We start from the raw sequence: 18646 nt of genomic DNA on the forward strand, positions 1-18646 counted from the left end.
CGGGGGGAGGGCCAGGTCCTGGAGGGGTTGGGCCTGATGGAGGGAGGGTGGAAGGCTAGGGAATCTTGGGTGGGAGAGGGGAGGGCTCAGTTTCTCACTTGAGGAAAATGAAGTTTTGTATAATAATGTAGATCATGAGGATGGGGATGATATACCAGGCACCTGGGGGAGGAAGGGTCCTAAGTTCGCACTCAGAGCCAGCGTCCTAGGCCAGGCCAGTAACAGGAAGGATGTCCATAGTTGGAGGGAGATGGAGCCGAGTGGGGAGGCGAAGGGAGCTGGGGGACTACTGATCTCAGAGTTTCCCATCTCAGTTCTTCTTCCTAACTAGACACTGTGTGCGACCGTTTCTGCATCAGCACTCTCTGAATTTTGCACTCTGGGCCAAATCCCCATTGCCCCCCTTCCCCAGTTATTTAGGACTCCTTCTCCAAAGCTCCCAAGACCAGTCTGGACCCTGTAAGACCCAAACGCAGCTCCCAGCCCCTCCAAACGTTCAGGCTTGTTCTCCCCTACCTTTTTCCCGGCTGTCCAAGTAAATGAGGGACCAGTCATCCAGAGTGAGCATAGTAAAAAGAGTGAAGATGGTGGTGAAGATGTTCTGGAAGCGCTTGGGGTCGGAAGAGTTGAACAGGGCTCGAAGTATCACGGAGAAGAAGACTGAGAGGCTAAGGAGGCCCCTGGGGCCCTTAGAATACTGAACCCCCCTCCAGCCATCACTGCCAATAGCCTCCTCCCTGCCTATGTGCCTCGCCCATTCCCCCAAGCCCCACCCTGGCCCAGATACAGAGGCAGGTGAACATCAGGACGAGGATAGCTCCGATGGACGGCAGTGACCTGGCCAGAGTCTCTGTCACCTCCTGGAGGCTGCTGAGGAAGCTGAAAGGAGGAGAGGCAGACCAGATGGTCAGAGGGCCAGGAAGGTCCTGTAGGGGAAAGGCTGCAGAGGCCTAGCTGGACGCCCCCAGGCCAGGCCATCGAGAAGCCTGGGCTCCTGCTCCTCCTGAGCCTCTGGAAGAGGACCTTGGGCTTCAAAGAACCTTAGAACTGGAAAGACTTTTAGGGCAAAGATCAGAGTATGGGAGCAGGGAGACCCCTTAGAGCACAGGACAGAAACAGGGCACCTACAAGGGCTAGAAGAGCATAGAAAACATTGGGAACGCTGGAAGGAACCTTAGGGACAGGAGCTGCTGCCCTGGAGCACACAGCACCATCCACTTCGAGTAGGAAGCCACCTAGAGAGCTTCTGACCCAACCCCTTCATTTTACAGATGGAAAAACTGGGGAACTTTCAGGTTCATTCAGGAATAAGGTGGTAGATTTGAATGCCCAAGGGCCATGCAGGGCCCTCTGGTCCCCTTCCCTCCCTAAGGCGTGGAGGAAGCACCTGCCACCAGGTCTGGCACTGTCTCGGGCTGGGGCTGGCATCCGGAGCCTGGGCCTGAGCCTCACCTCAGCCTCCGAAGCAGCATGATGGCCCTCAGGCTCCGAAGGCTTTTGAAGATCTTTAAGATTCGGAAGAGGGTTCTGCTGTGGGCCACCCTCTTGGCCGAGGAGAAGTAGATCTGCTTGAGCACAAAGTCCCCCACGGCCATGAGCATGATGAAGAAATCTGCAGGGAGCCAGGGGCCACAGCCCGCGTTTCAAGAGGCCGCCCTGCAGAGCCCGGCTGCTCATCATTGGCCTCTTGGAGGCCAGGGAAACACCCACCCCTCTTCTGTCCTGTCATAGGGCCCCTGGGCAGGAGGCTTTATTATGCCCACTCTACAGAAGAGGAAACTGAGGTTTAGTGGGAGATGACTTGTCCAGGGCTGCATGGCTAGTCAGTGCCAGAGGTGGGATTTGGACCCAGTTTTCCTGGCTCTAGGATTCAGTGCTCTGAACACTAAGCCAAGGTGTCTCTATCACTAAACAAGCTCCTGTGCAAGGCAGCAGAGCCTCTCTTCCCTAAGTCTGGAACCAGTATCTCAAGAGTTTTCCCCCTTTGTTCCAACCCCTTTCCCCTACTGGAAGAGAACAGGGCAGCTCATGACTCCCACCACTCTGTGCCCAGTCCCTCTCTTCTCTGGTTGTAACCTGTTCCTAATCTCAGCCACCCCTCCCCTTCCCATCCAACCCCACCCACCTAGGCTGTTCCAATAATCAAAGTAGCTGAGTCCCAGGACCATGATCTTTAGGACAGCTTCCATAAAGTAGATGGCGAGGAAGATGGAGTCCAGAGCGATGAAGTACCATTCTGTGGGGAGGCCAGGTGCTGTGTTACTGCAGCCTCCTTCTGAAGCCCCTCTCCCCTCCTGATCTGAGCACTCCCTCCCTCTGCCCAGGCCCAGCTACCTCCTTGCTCTTCTCAGCTAGGACTCCTCGCAATCCTGCCCCGAGTCAGCTTCCCCTCTTGGCCAGCAAATCCAAAATGACATTTGTGTCAGGCTTACTTAGTGGTTACTGTGTTTTTCTTTCAGGATTTAAGTAGGCTGAAGTGCCCCTATTTTCTCTAGAATTTCCCCTGCTCCCCCTTTATTCTGGATATATTCCATGCCCATGGAATATATAATAGTCTGCCCCATCAGACTAGTATTTGTGAGTTCCATCCATCCTTTTCAATGCCTCTGGCTTATGATCAGGGTGTCAGAGTGGTTGAGATGTGGGAGCCACAAGAAAGCTGCTCTTGGGGCTCGGGAGAGTCAGGGCCTCTAGGCATGTGTTCCTAAATTGGCCCCATGCTGTGCAAGTAGAGGGGGGTTGGGAAGACTTGCTCTGTGTCAGAGCAAGAGGCTCTGAGGGGTCTGGGAGCCAGGTGGCGCTGCCTGGTGTCTTCTGTCCTGGGAGAGCAGTGTGAATGCTGGGCTATGCTTTGAACTGCCTGAGGTCTTAGATCTAGGGACCAACACAGCACACCCTGGAATATAGAGCTTGCAGTTCTTGTCACCATTTTACAGATGATCAGAGAAGCCAGTCATCTAAAGTCTGCTCACTCTGCCACATCTCTGAGCCCACAAAGGGTTAAATGCAGAGGCTGGCTGTGATGCTCTCTGAGATCCCTTCTAACTCAAAAGTCTGATTTTTCTATGAGTCATCTCAAGTGAGTTGTCAGTCAACAAACCTTAATTAAGCCCCTACTGTGTGTCAGGCACTTTACTAAGCATTATGGATATTTTTTATTGTTCAGTCATACCTGACTCTTCATGACCCATTTGGGGTTTTCTTGGCAAAGATACTGGAGGGGTTTGTCATTGGCAAAGAAGGCGAAGTGACTTGCCCAAGGGTCACACAGTTAGAAATGTTTGAGGCAGGATTTGAACTAAGAAAGAGGAATCTTCCTGATTCCCAGCCTAGCCCTCTATGGTGCCACTTAGTAGCAGTCTCTGACTTCAGGGAACTTCCAGTGTGATGGGGAGATGATATTCAGACAACTACATGCAGACAGAAAATCAAGGGGGTAGACTAGAGTAGTCTCAGAGGGAAGGAAGCCTGGGAAAGGCTTCTTGCAGAAGGTAGTACTTGAGCTGAGACTTGAAGGAAGCCAGGAGGCAGAGATGAAAAGGATGAAAGTTCCAGGCTTGGGAATCCCTCCCTCATTCTCATCCCCCAGGCCCATTTATCAGTCAGCCATTTCTCCCTCTCTATACCAAGCTGAATGCAGAAACATTGGTGTACCACTTGAATACCAGTCATGCCTGGTCACTGGGGCTTTCTCTGGCCTCCTGGAGAGTGAAGAGCTGTCCCAGGGTACCTGGATGACCTTCCAAACCCATACCTGGTCCTCATCAGCTCTCAGGGCCCCCAGGAGTTTGAGAAGCCCTGAAGCCACGTGACCAGGCTGGAGTCAGGTAGGGTCTCTCTTTTCTCCGAGCATGCTTACCTCCCCAGACCTCTACCTCAGCAAAAGTCTGGACCACCAGGACCATGGTGTTAAAGAAGACCACGGAGAAGATGAAAATTTCGAAGAAGAAGCTTTCGACCATGATGGCCAGCATGGCCTGGATATGGAGTAAGCTCTCTAAGATCTTCCCACAGCACTTCTGAAAAAGCTCGTCGGTCGCCATCTGCTTCTTGTGGGCACGCTGGACCCTGGCTACAAGGGCAGGAGGGAGGTCAGGCTCTGGGCAGCAATGGTGCCAGGGCCCATTCCTCCTAGGCAGGACTTCCAGTGGGGACTCTGAGATCCTCAGAACCCAAGTGGGCAGGAGCCCTGGGACAGTCACAGTCAGACAGGAAGGATAATCCACAGCAAGAAGGCATTCCATCACAAGAGACTTACCCACTTCAGTCTGGAAAAGACAACCCCCTTCACTACAGAAGCAGGCATGGGCAGGAGCCCCTGCTCTGGGGGTCTCTAAATGGGTCTTTGGAGTGTGTCCAGGGAGTATGACAGAAGAAAGGAAAAGGGTGACCACACAGACTCTCAAGGAAATGCTTAAGCTGAAGCTGTACGGAGTGTTGCCTGAGGCCTTACTGCCTTTAGCACAGAAGGCAGTAAGCCAAAGGACTGGGCAGTGATGATTTTCTGTCCCTCAGCCAGGTATGGCCATGCCCTCGACAGGGTTCTAATATTCCCTTGACTATGTCTGAGACGATGGTCAAGGGACTGTGTCACTTTCACTGACTCGGCTGAAGTCCCAGCATGGCTCTAGGAAGCATGACCTGGGTTGGGGTTTCTCAGGCCGAGGGACTCCTGGGTAGGTGGTCTTACCCTTCTTTGTTCTTGTATGGCGGTCAAGTTCCCAGCTTAGGGATGGCTGAATTCGGCTACTACTTTGAGAGGGCTTGCTCTTCAGGCTTGAACGGGAGGCTCGGGTCAGGTGCTTAGAATGGCTAGATTTGGTACGTGCTACGAGTGAGTCAACTGGTGCTGAGGGAACTGAAGTAACTGGCTGGGGAGGTAGAATCTCCACCTCCCTCCGGATCTCCTCTGGAACGGTTAAGTAATTCATCTTGGACAGGAGCTCTGGAACTGAGACAAGAGTGACCAGCGTTGCATTTGGGAGCCTCCAAACCTGGTCCTCCTTGCCCTCCCCACCCTCCCATAGACCCCTCTTTCCTCACCTCAGTTCATCCAAGGCACTGGTGTGGTTTCACATTCTATGGAGGGGCTTGGTGGTTTCCACGGAGACTCTTCTATGATGTAAGGCCTCAATCCTTCTGCCAGAGTGCCTTTCAAAGAACCCTAGAATCTCAGAGACTGTCAAAGGTCACCCGACCTAAGTTATATCCCCAACAAATTGTCATCTACAATCTGCTTGTAGACCTGCAGTAACAGGGAGCTCAACAATAGTGCCCCAGATCTCATATCAAGAAATTCTGAGTTCAAATCCGACCTCAGACCCCTACCAACTGTGTAGCCCTAGACAAGACACTTCACTTTGCAAGGCTTAGTTTCCTTATCTATAAAATGGGGACAATCATAACTTCTCCCTCCTAGGGCTGTTGTAAAGATAAAATGAGACCATATTTATAAAGCGCTTTATGGTAATCATTAGAGATCATATTTTTGACCAAAGTCTGAGTTAATCATACATACTGCTTTGCCTTGCTTTAAAAATGCCTTTTTTCTGTGTCAGCAACTCCAAAGACCAGATAAGGCTGAAAGTAGGGTTTCCCCTTATCTTGGGACATGCTCCATTAAGAAGGAAAACAGATATCCTGAGATCATAAATTTCAAACTGATCCTGCTTTGTCTTTACTCTCTGAGTGAGCTCAGAGAATACCTCTTCTTATGTCAACAAAGCCAGATGAGGATTACTTTATGGCCCTTAAGGATGAGACCCTTAACTGGAGGCATTAACTTGAATTTTGGGACTTTTCCTTATTTTACTATTTTTGGACACATACTATGTTATGGAATATCAATGGTAAAGAAAACACAGATATCCTGAGTCATAATTTCAATTGACACTTTGTCAACTCTTTTTTTTAATTGTATTTACCATCTATTCAATTAAGAAAATTCCTTTCTCAAATTTGTTTTTTACATGCAACTTGGAAATAAGATATACAGGCACTGGGGTATAGAAATCCATCTTGCCCTACTAGAAAGTCAGGGGAGTGATGGGGGAGGATATAAGAGAGAACAGATTGGGGGAAGGAGTATTCAGTAGATTTGCTATTTTGGGGGGAGGTAGGGAAGGATGGGGAGAAAAAATTGTAAAAATCTTGTGGAAAAGAATGTTGAAAACTAAAAATTAAGAAATACAATTTTTAAAAAAGAAAATTCCTTTCTCATACAATGATTAAACTTTTATGGAGATCATAAATTTGTGTGACACAGCCACCCTGAATTGGGGATGGTTCACGTTCCTTTGTCCAAGTTAGTTAGGACTTGGCTCCTAATTCCTTGTACAAGTTCACTAGTTTTCACTGTATATCACCTAGCCTGTTGTCTCCTTTAACCAAACCTTTGAAAGGTTCACATTTGCAATGCCATTTAAATGGTGGTAGCAGCAGCAATGGTAGCAACAGTGTCTCTCAGCGCAGCTCACCCCCTCCTATACTGCCTTCAGCATCAGGCACCCTAATCCCCACTCAGAAGCTCACCTCTATTTCTTCTGGCCAGTGTCACCGGCCTCTTGGGCCCAGAGCTGCAGAATGACCTTCTGTGGGAGGAGTGGGGAGCTGTTTGAGGGGAACTAAAGCTTCCTTGGGACTAGCAGAAGCCTGATAATCTCCCTCCTCTAGGACATGAGTCCCATTTGTCTGTAGGCCCTGGAAAATCCCACTTTGAGCTCTCTTCCCACTTGCCTAAATCTGTTACTCTTGACCTAGCCTAGCTCTCCCTTCTGATCCCATCAAAATCCCATTTTCTTGGTGTTACTTCAGCTACTGACCACTCCCACCAAGACTCTCCCTCCACCCCTCCTCTAGTCACCCCAGGCTGCTTGGCCAACCCTAGATCCCTCCCACAATCTTTCTGTATAAAGCACACATCCTGTTTCCATGAAAGTGCTCAGAATCAGTCTGTCTCAGATTTATTCTGGCCCACTGGTCCTTAAGATTCTACCCAATATAGTGTGCTTTTCTTTGGCTGAAGGAAGGCTCTGGTCTGCTTCATTCAGGCAGGACCTAGCATCTCACTCTTTTGGGGTCTCGGGCACCCCTAAGCTTCAGCAGGTGTGGGGTTCAGGAGAGGTCCCCCAAGCCTTGCTTTGAAGGAAATGTCGTGGTTCCAAGAGGCAGAGACGAAGGCATGGGTATGGAGGTGTGGAGGCCTGAGATGAAGTGTGCTAGCGGAAGAACAGCTGGGTCACTGACTGTGGGAAGGGGAGTAATGTCCAGTCACTTCAGAAATGTTAGCTGGGGCCAAGGCATGAAGAAGAGCTTTCAACACCAAACAGAAGAGTCTGCATTTGAGCCTAGAGGAAGAAGAGAAACACGGAATTTTACTGAGAAGGGGAAGGCCACAGACTGACTGAGTTCTAGGAATACTGCTTTGGCAGCTGCGTGGAAGATGGATAGGAATACAAATACCAGCCAAAAGACAGTCCCTGCCCTCAAGGAGCTTTCAATCTAAGGGAAGAAGACAGCTCATCAAAGGGAGTTGAGGGGTGCAGGGAGGGATGGAGTGGGGAGGGATCCACTGGGGGCAGTGAAAAAGTCCCATGGTCCTGAGGGTTCAGAAGCCAAGCAGATGGCCAGGCCTCTTCTTTGATGTCATTTCCATTGATACAATCACCCCAGCTCCTGATACTGAACCACAGACAGGTCACAGGACTTTGGGGGCCACAATGAGACCCCCTTCTGGGTCCGCAGTTGCTGTGGCTGCAGCCCCTTCAGGAGCAAGTCCAAGCTGCATCTCCCCAGGGGCCACTTCCCAGGATGACCCCAGGACATGGACAGGGGCCCTGGGCTGGAGGCACGGCTCTTTCGAGGCTCCGGGGCTCAGGGTCTGCGGGGAGCTGGGGGTCAGGGTGGGGGTGATAGTTTGACTTACTTGGCATATGCTGCCTCCTGCCTCTTGTTCAAGATACCTTACCATATCAGTGAGTCTATGGACTAAGCACTGAGTGAGAGCAAGCCAAGCAATGCCTACTATCAAGGAGCTTACAGTGGATTAGAGTGAGACAATGGGGCCAGGAGAAGAGGGCTCAGACATCGAGGTTTGGGGCTCCCGGGGGAGGGGGGGGAATCTTGGGACAAGAGAAGGGGAAACACCCTTTTCAGAGCCAGCACCCATGGTTGGGAGTCAGTTCTAATGGGAAGACGAGGACACTAATGTTGGCGGCAACATGGCCAATTGGGAGGCAGGCAATAGTCCAGACGATGAGGTACAGGCTCTGGGAACCCCCTAGAACTCTCCTTGAGTCTTCCCACTTGAGGCATTTGCCTGAGGCCATAAGCCTTTCATTATAGCTCGCCCAAATCTTGGTCACTAGCCTAGCCAGCCATTGTTTGCACCTCCAGGTACCTCCCACCCTTAGTCTCTTTACTGGAGTCTGACCTCACTAACTTCTCCTGAAGACCCTCCCCAAGCTCCTCCTCTAGACCACCCATAGATTCCTCCCACAACGTCTGTGTACATAAGATCCATCTTGCCCCCTTGAAGAGAACTTTCTAGTGCCCACTCACTGTGTCGCATGACTCTGGCCCGCTTGTCCAATTCAAGTGCCATAGATTCTGAGGCGCCTTAAGAGTTTGCCCATTATGGCGGACCTTTCATAAACTTTGCTTTCGTTTGGCTGAGAGAAGACTTGAGTCGAATTCATTCAGCAGGACCTGGCATGTTGGTATTTTGGGGTTTTGAGAACCCCATAGTCTTAAACCTCTATATTTTATGGTTTTCTGAGTAGAGAAGCTTTCCAAGGCAGGAGACATGGGGAGGCTAAAATCAATGAGACATACTGATAACATTTATAACACTCATGGAATGGGAAGGAATCCAGGCTGTAAACCCAGATGTCTGGGAGGAAGGGGTGTCCCAGACAGAAGTCAGGCAGGTCAGAATTGGGGTGCTTTTGGAGATAAGGGAGAAGACAGTGAGTCTGGTTTAAACCTGTAGAGTTTGACAGGACTACAGGACATCCTATCTGAAATATTCCAATGACAGGGACTCTAGAGGACTCTAGGAGAGAGTCTGGGGCTGGATATATAGATGGGAAGTTATTTGTATGCAGACAGCAGTGAAGTCACCAAGAAGGTGTAGAGAGAAAAGAGAAACCTAGAACTTTGGTCTTTGGCTCCATTCACAATAAAGGGCCAGGATATCAATGTTTATCCAATAAGGCAGCCTGAGCAGGAGGAGTCAAAGGAACAGGAAGAACCAGGGTCACAAAGACTCAGCCGGAGATAATATCTGGGAAAAATTTTCTTTTGCAGACAGCTCAAGAGGCTATCTACTGTCACTCCTGAAGCAAATAAGAAGACCTCCTCCCTTAGATAGGTATCAAGATCCTTTCTGAGCGTCCAAGTGAATAAAGCACCCAGCCAGGAGTCAGTTCAAATCTGGACTCAGACACTTCCTAGCTGTGTGACCCTGGGCAAGTCATTTACCCCATTTGCCTTAGTTTCCTCATCTGTAAAATGAGCTGGAGAAGGAAATGGCAAATCACTCTGGTATCTTTGCCAAGAAAACCCCCAAATGGGGTCTTAAAAAGTCAACACAGCTCAACAGTAACAAATATCCTTTCTCAGTGGAGAAGGGTGAGTCACTTCGGGTGGGTGGAATACAGTGGTGTAAACAAGACAAAATGGTAGGGAAGGAAAATAAATGTTAAGAAAGATAGTAAAAGTAAAAATTTTAAAATGACTCTGAACAATGGAAATTGCACCCATCCCCCAAGCTGCTTATTGTCATGCTGAGCCAATGTATGAAATCAGGGACTGAAATCAAGAGATCACAGGTAAGTGGAGGGAGCCCTGTTAGTCCAGTGATGAGGTCAGAAGCCAGATGGAAAAGGGCTGAGGAGGGAGAGGAAGAAGGAAGGAAGGGGAAGCAGCAGATGTAGACCACTTCTAATTGTTTGTGAAGGAGAGGAGAGACTTTGGAGAACAACTTGAGGGAATCTTAGTCTCAGTGGAGGTTTTCCAAGGATGGGAGAAGTCTCCCTCTGCTTGTGAGCAGCACAAAGGAAAGCAGCTTGGAGCCAGTGGCCTGGAGGACTGTGGGTTTTCCCTAGGGACTGGGCACTAGGACTGGGGAATGATTAGAGATCTCGAGGTGATAAGCGGTCTTGGGAGGAGTGAGGCTTGATTCTAGAGGGATTTCACAACTCTATCTTGGAACACCTGTAGGTGGGGGAAAGTCAATAGTGTGACTCAATCAATCTGTTAAGAGAAAACATAGAAACAGGTCCCCACATCCCCATGGGTAGCTAGGGTGGCTTGGAGGAGTAGGTCATGGGAGTCACCACTGAGGAATTGGGAGCTGAGTTTATTCTCATGCCTAACATAGTCTTCCCCTGAACATTCATGCTATTGCCATACTCTGTGTTGGGGGCTCGAGTCTGCCAGAACAAAGTTTATTTAATTTATTAGCATTTCTGATTATATCCAATCATTTCTAGCTTGGAGATGGAGACATCCAAGCTGCTTGGCCCTCGTGCCCTGGCATGACTCTCTGCCCCAAGGTGACTTCAGGTAACACAGAATCTTGAATGAGGGAAATATCACAATATGGAAGACTCCAGTTTCAGGCTAACATTCTGAGTGTTGTTTCGTTGGTGTTCAGCTGTGTTTGACCCCATTTGGGGTTTTCTTGGTAAAAGGTATGTATCAGGAAACACCCAGAGTCCCCAGGGTGTCTGCCAACACAGGTTCTTAGATCTGCTTTGATAAAGGAAAGCAACTCAAAATGGGTTTAACAAGCTTACTTTAATCAGTCAAATATGTATCATTTACCTAGTTCAGGGGGAAAAGGTCAGCACCCCGAACTTCAGAATATACAGACAGAATTATCAAGTCAGAGAAACAGATCAAGTAGACAGTTTCCAAACTGTCCAACCATTACATCCATACCAAATCAACATCTGGGTTTCATCAACATCTGGGTTTTTTAAAGCCGGGGAGGCTCTTAACAACGGCTTCCCAGAGTCTCATCTGATCAAATCACAGAACACTGCTCAAAGCGAGCCCCAAAACAAAGCTACACATCAGGGCTTATATAGCCTTCTCCTGGCTCAGAGAATGTAACAACCTTATTGACTCACTGGCCAATCAAGAAGTATCTACTGAAAAACAAGCCTCCCACCCTAGGCTCCAGGCGCACTCTAGCCTAGGGGCAGGGAAGATGTTAAAAATTTACATTCCCATTACAAGGTACTAGAGGGGTTCACCATTTCATTCTCCACATTTTACAGATGAGGAAACTAAGGCATACAGGGCAAAGTGGCTTGCCCAGGGTCACACTGCTGGTGTCAGGCCATATTGGAACTCAGGAAGATGAGTCTTTCTGACTCCAGGTCCAGCAACGCTCTATACACTGTACCACAGAGCTACCCAAAGGGTGGCAAACACCCTATAATCACCTCAGCTTTGCTAAGTATTTTCCCTTTATCATAAGCATAGGCAATCGATTGCCCATTAGAATTTAGGTGTGACTTGTAACCACCATTAGCCAGATCCACAACACCTGGATGGAGCCCCAGCCATCAGCCTACATCTAGGTCTCCATCAAGTGTGTCTCCCAGAGTGCCCGAGTCGGCTGAAGGGCTTGGCAGAGCGCTTTGGAGGGAGACATGTGGCCTCCCGTTGTGAGTGGGCCCTGAAGGAGCCTCCTCACCAGGACTAGAAGGAGAAACATTTTGTGGGACCAGGAGGGACCAAGTGGCTGGTTCCTGTAGGGGTTGATTTTTGGACTATTGAGTCATCATTGCACATTTGTGTGGATAAAGCATGACTGCACTGACAAGTAGCAGTCTCAGTGCCTGTTCCCCTAACGGAGAGACATAACGTGCACCAGGCATTCCAGGCGTGGGATGGCCTCCTTTGTGACTTGATGCTCCAACACGACTCCAGGTAACTTTACAGCAATCTTGGACAAGAAAAAAAGATCACAATAGATAGCATGTATTTGGGGGGTTAATATCAGAGAAGAGCTGAATGGTGAGGTCGCCATCTCATTCCCTCCTGGACTGCTCCCCTTAAGGAATCACTGGGACCCTGGGAGTAAACAGAGGGCCCTAGGGACCTCCTTCTTGGATGGCTACAGCAATCCTTTCTCAGCCATGGACAGAAGAGACATGAAGAGGAAATAGGTGCAGGAAGCTGGGAGGCCATTGTGCAGAACACAGGAAGGATAACAATATGAAAAAAGACTAAGACGTGGAAGCCAGAGTGAAGGGGGCTGTAAATGCCATTAATGAGTGGAGCTGGCATTTTACTCTAGAGGGAATAGTTAGTCATTGGAGATTTTTGACTGATGAAGAGAGAAGTAATAATCAAGGCTTCCAGGAGAGGAGGAAAGAGTATCCTGCCCTTGTCATATGTAACTTCATAATAGCTGAGGAAACAAGGTCCAAGCTATGCAGTTTATTAGCAAGGTGAGCCAAGGCAGAACAAATCGGGCACAAGGCCTCTCAGCAGGCACAAAGCCCCTGAAGAGAGACTCAGAATGTTCTGTTCAATAGAAGTGATTACATTATTATCATTAGTGGTAGAGGGCCGTCATGCATACGGGGACACACGTGCCAGTGGATCTTTGCTCTTTACCAGGGTTTGTTTTTTTTTTTATAGTAAAGTACAGTTACTATTTTTTGATTTAGGATCTTTCCAGAATTTGGGCACTCTCATTGCATCTACCTACATCTTACAAAAGAGTTAGTGGGAAGGGGCGGCTAGGTGGCACAGTGAATAGAGCACCGCCCTGGAGTCAGGAGGACCTGAGTTCAAATCCGATCTCAGACACTTAACACAAAACTAGCCATGTGACCTTGGCAAGTCACTTCACCCCAATTGCCCTACCTTATCCCCTCCAAAAAGCAAAAAAATAAAAATAAAAAAGAGTTAGTGGCACAATCATAAATGACTTCCCTGAAATGATGTGACTTACAGAAAAACAAAACTTAACTCAGGAAAATGAGATTTAACTTTGGCAGCTGCACAAAATATCAGTGACAATGGAAGATGGAGTAAGTTTGGTTCTTGGATGGGTCAGTCACTCCCAAGGTGGAAAAGACCAGGATCTTATTGAGACAAGAGTTAAGGTTGGATATTGCTTTTAACCCATGTCCCTAAAAAAGACCTTAGCTTTTGTTCTATGTATTTTTTTTTCCTTTTTGTAAGGGGGAGGGCTGGGCAATTGGGGTTAAGTGACTTGCCCAAGGTCTTATGGCTAGTAAGTGTTAAGTGTCTGAGGCCGAATTTGAACTCAGGTCCCCCTGACTCCAGGCCCTGTGTTCTATGCTTGATAGCACCACCCAGTTGCTCTCCTGAAACATAGGGAAGCACTTAGCGACTTCTGATCCATTGATTGAATATCTCTAGTGCCCACATGGGGTCCAGGTGCTTTTGTATACAGGCAAACTCTTCTCCTTTACAGAGATGGTGGTGGGAGTAGGAATGTAATCCCTTTCTATAGAGACTAAGATGACTGGACCAAGGGCTCTTACCTCGTGTGTGATCATGATACCTCTCCAGGCAACAGCGTTCAATGGCTCCCTATTGTCTCTAGGATAGAATGTAAACCACCTATTAGCATTGCTACAATCTGGCTCCCATCTACCGTCCTTGTCATATTTCATATTGTTTGCCTTCCATGCCCTCTCTATCCTCCTGCCCAAACAGGTCCCCTCGCTCTCCATGAACAGTCTAGGCCCTTCCCTGGGCCTGCCTTCCTTCTTCCTTTAGAACCTTCATCCTTTAGAACCCCCCCCCAGCTCAGGTGCCACATCTTTTCTTGATCTCTACCCCTTCCCCCAACAGAGCTCCCCCTCTTGAAATACTACAGATTTACCTACTGATGTCCACGTTCCATCCCCTCCCTCCCTCCCCATTAAGCTTTCTTATGAGAAGGGGCCATTCCTCCCTTGCAACCCCTCTGACAGAGCCTCTCGCTCATGCTCAAGGGCTCTGTCCTTGGCTGGGGAGCCCTCCCTCCTAAGATGATGACCCACAAACCACCATCGGGGTGCTTGTTTTTAACAAGCACAACAACCACAGTTTGCATTGGGCTTTACAATTACGACCTCATTTGAACCCCACAACAGCCCCAGGAGGTAGGTGATAGTGAGCCCATACAGAATTAGTTCCAAGGAAAGTCATTCACTAAGATCCAGTGTAAGGATGACAATAACAAAACATTCTCGGGGCATGGCTGCCACAGCACAGGCAGTGTCGGTGAAAAAAGTGTGTGGACACATCTGTAGCGTTCACTGGTACCCAGAGAGCACACACTTGGGGAGCACAAGTGGCCCCCACACTACAGGGCCCCATTGTCCTTTTCTTGATGATGTGTCCTTATGTGAGTGTGGCATCTCTGCTGGGCAGTTTGGCTGGGCCCTTGGGCACCATTTCTTACCACAGTTCAACTCTTTCTGGAAAGGGCTAATGCTCTCTCAACTCACAAAGCTCTTTTGTACTTAGGCCTTGACTGAGCAGGCCCATTCCCTGCTGGGTGTATTGTCTCCTACTGGGCAAGTAGCTCTATTACAAGGCACCAAGACGATGGAGAGGAAAAAGAAAGAAAAAAATCCCCTCCCTTCAAACAGTGGAGGTACAGTTCTCTCTTCAGAACTGGGTTCTGGCAGCTCTCTTTCCTGCTGCCACTGCTCAAACCCTAGAAGAGCTAGAAACTCTCCTGCACAAAGCTATCTCCAGCCTCAGCCATTCCTTGGAGACCCAGTCTCCTTGTGTAAAGTGCTACCAGGGGCTTGCTGACCTGGGGTCAGAAACCAAACAGCTGCCTTCTCATCTCATTAGTTCAGATGTGAGAATGTCATCATTCTTCAGAAAGAAATGACAAAGTGTGAGCCCTTCTTTGTCCTGCATTTAAGACCTCAGCACCTAATGGCCTCTCTTACCTGCCCCTCATCTGTGAATTCATCAACCAGGCTGGAAAAAGTCCTTTCTTCATGGTTGTCCTGTGAACACCCCTATTACCTCTTTCTTGGGGGTTCTCAAGCAAAGGACTGATTGTCAGGAATGTTGTGGGAACGGTCCCTGAGATCTCTTTTACTCAAATGAGGTGATTCTGTGATCTAAAGCCAATTCTCCTGCCTCAGCTGGAGGCCCTTTGTGTGGTCCTATTCCCAGGCTATCCTTCATCCCTGCTAGGGCTTCTGTCCTCCCCCCATACCCCACTCAATCACCAAAAAAGCTTTCTCCTATTTGTCCCAAGGTTCCAGCTGCAGAGCTCAAGGAATAGATCCCCAAAGAATGCACATAGGGTGACTCAGGACCTGGCCACCCTGGGCTCTCCCTCTATGTTCTGGAGTTGCCCAAACAGATGTGGCCAAGAGCCATCTAGGGGCACTCAGCAGCCTGGGGGCAGGGTGAGTGAGCAGGGCAGAGCTGGGCACATCCTTGCCCTGCAATGTCCATAGGCTCAACGTCCCCTCTCTGCCCCCACCCCGGGCAATGTCCAGTAGTGACTCTGCCTCTGTGAGAGGCCCAGCCTACAATCCCCTCATAGGATCCAAAGCTACTGACCGGTCACTCTTCCCATATGGAAACTTGGCCCTCAGAGAGCTGTGCTCCGTTGGGATTCCTGAAGGGCACCTTATCTTTCACTGCCTGCTTCCTCTCTGCCCCTTAGCACTTTCCTCATCTCTACCCATGGCACATTTTCCTCCTCTCCCTTCAAAGGTCAAGTCAAACACCTCCTTTGTGAAGTCTTTGATGACTACTAGGTGACCCTGGGGAAATCCCTTCCCTTCTCAGTACACAGAGCTTGGACTCAATGATCACAAGGCAGCTTCCATCCAGATCTCACATCCTGTGAGACTCATGGAATCAGTGGGTTGGCCTAAACTGTCTCCAGGGTCTCCTCTGGCTCAGATCATCTGTGACTCTGTTAAATCCCATTGCCTTCCCCCTTCTTAGCTTGCGTTATGGTCTGGTGTGCACTTGAACATAGCCATTCACTTCCTCATGCATTCATTAACTAGCTCTCAGGAACAATTAATGGGGAGCCCATTATGGTGTGTAAGGGGGCCTGGGCAAGAGAGTTCCCTCCCGAGAGCACATGAATCACACTCTTGATTGTTGTTGGCCGACTTGGAAATGCCTGAGGAACCTGCTTCAGGATGGCCCGAAGACCCCAAAACAATGGGCTCTGGTCCTGATAGAGGGTGCAGGTAGACAGACCCTCTCAAACTGGCTCCAGGCCACTCACCACACAGGGAAGAGATGGACTGGTGACTGGCTACTGGGCTGCGTTCAAAAGGCCAAAGTGAGCCTTTGGCCCTTGGTTCTTCCTGCCCCTGGATAAGAGAGAGGTAGGAGGTCCTTTCCCTCTGGGGCCGACACAGGGCCCTTTGCCTTTGCTTCTTCCCGCTGTAGGTGAAGGAAGGTGGGGAGATGGCTACAACTTTGTGAGCTGGGGTGGGACAGAAAAGCAGCCCCTGCCCCCCAGTCCTGCGGCTGGAGTCCACGCCAAGATTTGTCGGAATGTGAGAAGGTGGGGAGCAAAGTCCCGAGGACCTGGAGGCCAGAGGCAGCTCAGAAGGAACAACGGTAGTCCACCCCTCAGTGGCGGTGCCTCTGGGTGTAGAGGCAAGGGCCTCCTCTTTCCAGGAACTGAGGTGATGTGTGGGAGAGCTAGCTCCATGTGCCAGGGAAAACGCTTGGTCACTTCTTTCCTGCCATAGCTTTGCAGTAAATGGCCCTTTGCAAATGCTATTTGAAGATAACCGTTTAAATGAAAGTAGGATGCTAATCATTGGTGGTTCACCCTGAGGAGAATCCACAGGAACGGGAACCCTAAGCAATAGTATTGGCTCCCCCTTAAGGGCACCCCTAGAAACCCGAGGGAGGGCTTCACTCTGGGAGAGTGAATTCTCTGTCTCCCGATGTCTGTGACGCATTGTGGTTGACAGTTAGAGCCGGAGACCCGCCGCAATCCCTTCCGCTTTCTGAATCTCAGTTTCCTTATTTGTAAAATGGAATGATGCATTTGTGTTGGTTCCTTATAGGGCTGTTGTGAAAGTCAAACCAGACACTGTTACATAGAGCCTTGACATGCCCTGGGGACATCAGAGAGAGGAAGGTAGGTGGTATAGTGGAGAGAGCCCTGGGGCTTAGGGGCAGGAAGATCGGAGTTTAAATCCAGCCTCAGATACTTATTAGCTGTGTGGCCCTGGCAAGTCACCTCATCTGTTTACCTCAGTTTCCTCAACTGTAAAATGGGGGGAAATAAAAATATTTTAAATAAATTAGTTTTTAAAAATTAGCACCTACTTCCCAGGGTTGTTATGAGGATCAAATGAGATAGTATTTATAAATATATTTATGTATTTTGTCAACCTGAAAGTTTGGTTAAAGGAGACACACAGGCAAGGTGATATGTAAATCCAGATTGTTTATTCCCTTAAAGTTAGCCAGATATATACACGTATGGAGCCAGAGAATCTGACTGCCTAACAAAAGGAATGAGAAGGCTCCCAACTCAGGGTGGCTGTGTCACTCAAATTTGTGATCTCCATATATGTTTAACCATAGTATGAAGAAGGAATTTTCTTAGGTGGGAAATATAATAAGATAAGAGTTGTCAAAGTGTCCATAGAAATTATGACCCAGGACATCTCTGTTTTCTTTACCATCAACATGCCATAACATATGTCCAAAAAATATTACAATAAGAAAAAGTCCCATGACTCAAGTTAGTGCCTCTGGCTAAGGGTCTTATCCTTGAGAGTCATAAAGTCAGCCCCATTTGGCTTGGTTGGACACAGGAAGAGGGATTCTCTGGGTTTACTCAGAGAACAAAGAAGCTGTTATGTCCAGGCTCTTCTGGTTGATCGGTTCAGGCTCTAGCCCTTATTGAGGGTATTAAATTGACATCAAATGATTATCAATATACATATATGTTTATATTTATATGTAGATAAAAGTATTTATAAATAAAATATACCCCCACACACATACTTAGCACTGCCTGGCACATAGTAGGCACACTGGTAGTGAGAGTAGTAGCACTTCACTCTGGTACATGCCCCAGGGGGCCATGGTAAAAGGAAGGATCAAATGAGAATCGTGGACCAAAGGGTCAGATGATTAATCGTCAACTATTGTAACCTATGTGTGACGGTGGTGGGCTACCAGAAGCCTTTCCTTAGACAAGGTAACTGGGCTCAGATTTGAGAGCTTTTCTCTAATTGGGACTGATATGTTCTTTTCTTTCCTACAAAGAGCTTTTAGACTAACAACATCAGGCATCTAAGGCATGGAACAGGTTTCGCTGAACATGGTAAAGTCTGGAGAATGGACTTATTTAAGCTCTAAGACAGTGAATGCGACTGATCCCTATGGTGGGCCCCACCTATCCAGGTACCTCTGTGCTTGTCCCAGACTTACAGAACTGCCCCGGAGCTGCAGCCATACCTGATAATCCCCCTTGTGGGCTCATTAGAGAGGGGCCCTTCCCCCCTCCCACAGAGGCCACATGACTCAGTAGGTCTAGACCAGCTCCTTAATGGGACTGCTCCTCTGGCCTCCACCTTGGAGACCTCCCCAGGGCTCTCTTCCCTGCTGCTGCTCCTCAGCTCTCCCAGACTCCCTTGGC

The 18646-nt window shown here is 48.8% G+C and overlaps 1 protein-coding gene across 1 annotated transcript in view; it reads right to left on the reverse strand.

Moving 5' to 3' along the window:
• Window positions 1–4931, reverse strand: part of CATSPER1 (cation channel sperm associated 1) — a 6471-nt gene extending 1540 nt beyond the window's left edge. The window contains exons 1-7 of the mRNA XM_069066118.1: window positions 4691–4931; window positions 3860–4072; window positions 2126–2236; window positions 1453–1612; window positions 788–879; window positions 517–660; window positions 99–162 (exon numbers count right to left, since the gene is read on the reverse strand). Of these exons, the coding sequence (XP_068922219.1) occupies window positions 99–162; window positions 517–660; window positions 788–879; window positions 1453–1612; window positions 2126–2236; window positions 3860–4072; window positions 4691–4931 (1025 nt within the window). The remainder of the gene's footprint in view (window positions 1–98; window positions 163–516; window positions 661–787; window positions 880–1452; window positions 1613–2125; window positions 2237–3859; window positions 4073–4690) is intronic.
• Window positions 4932–18646: the final 13715 nt, after the last annotated feature.

Source organism: Petaurus breviceps, unplaced genomic scaffold (genome assembly GCF_028583685.1).
Source record: "Petaurus breviceps papuanus isolate PSGF00001 unplaced genomic scaffold, PetGlider_PUasm1.0 90721, whole genome shotgun sequence".
NCBI lineage: Eukaryota > Metazoa > Chordata > Mammalia > Diprotodontia > Petauridae > Petaurus > Petaurus breviceps.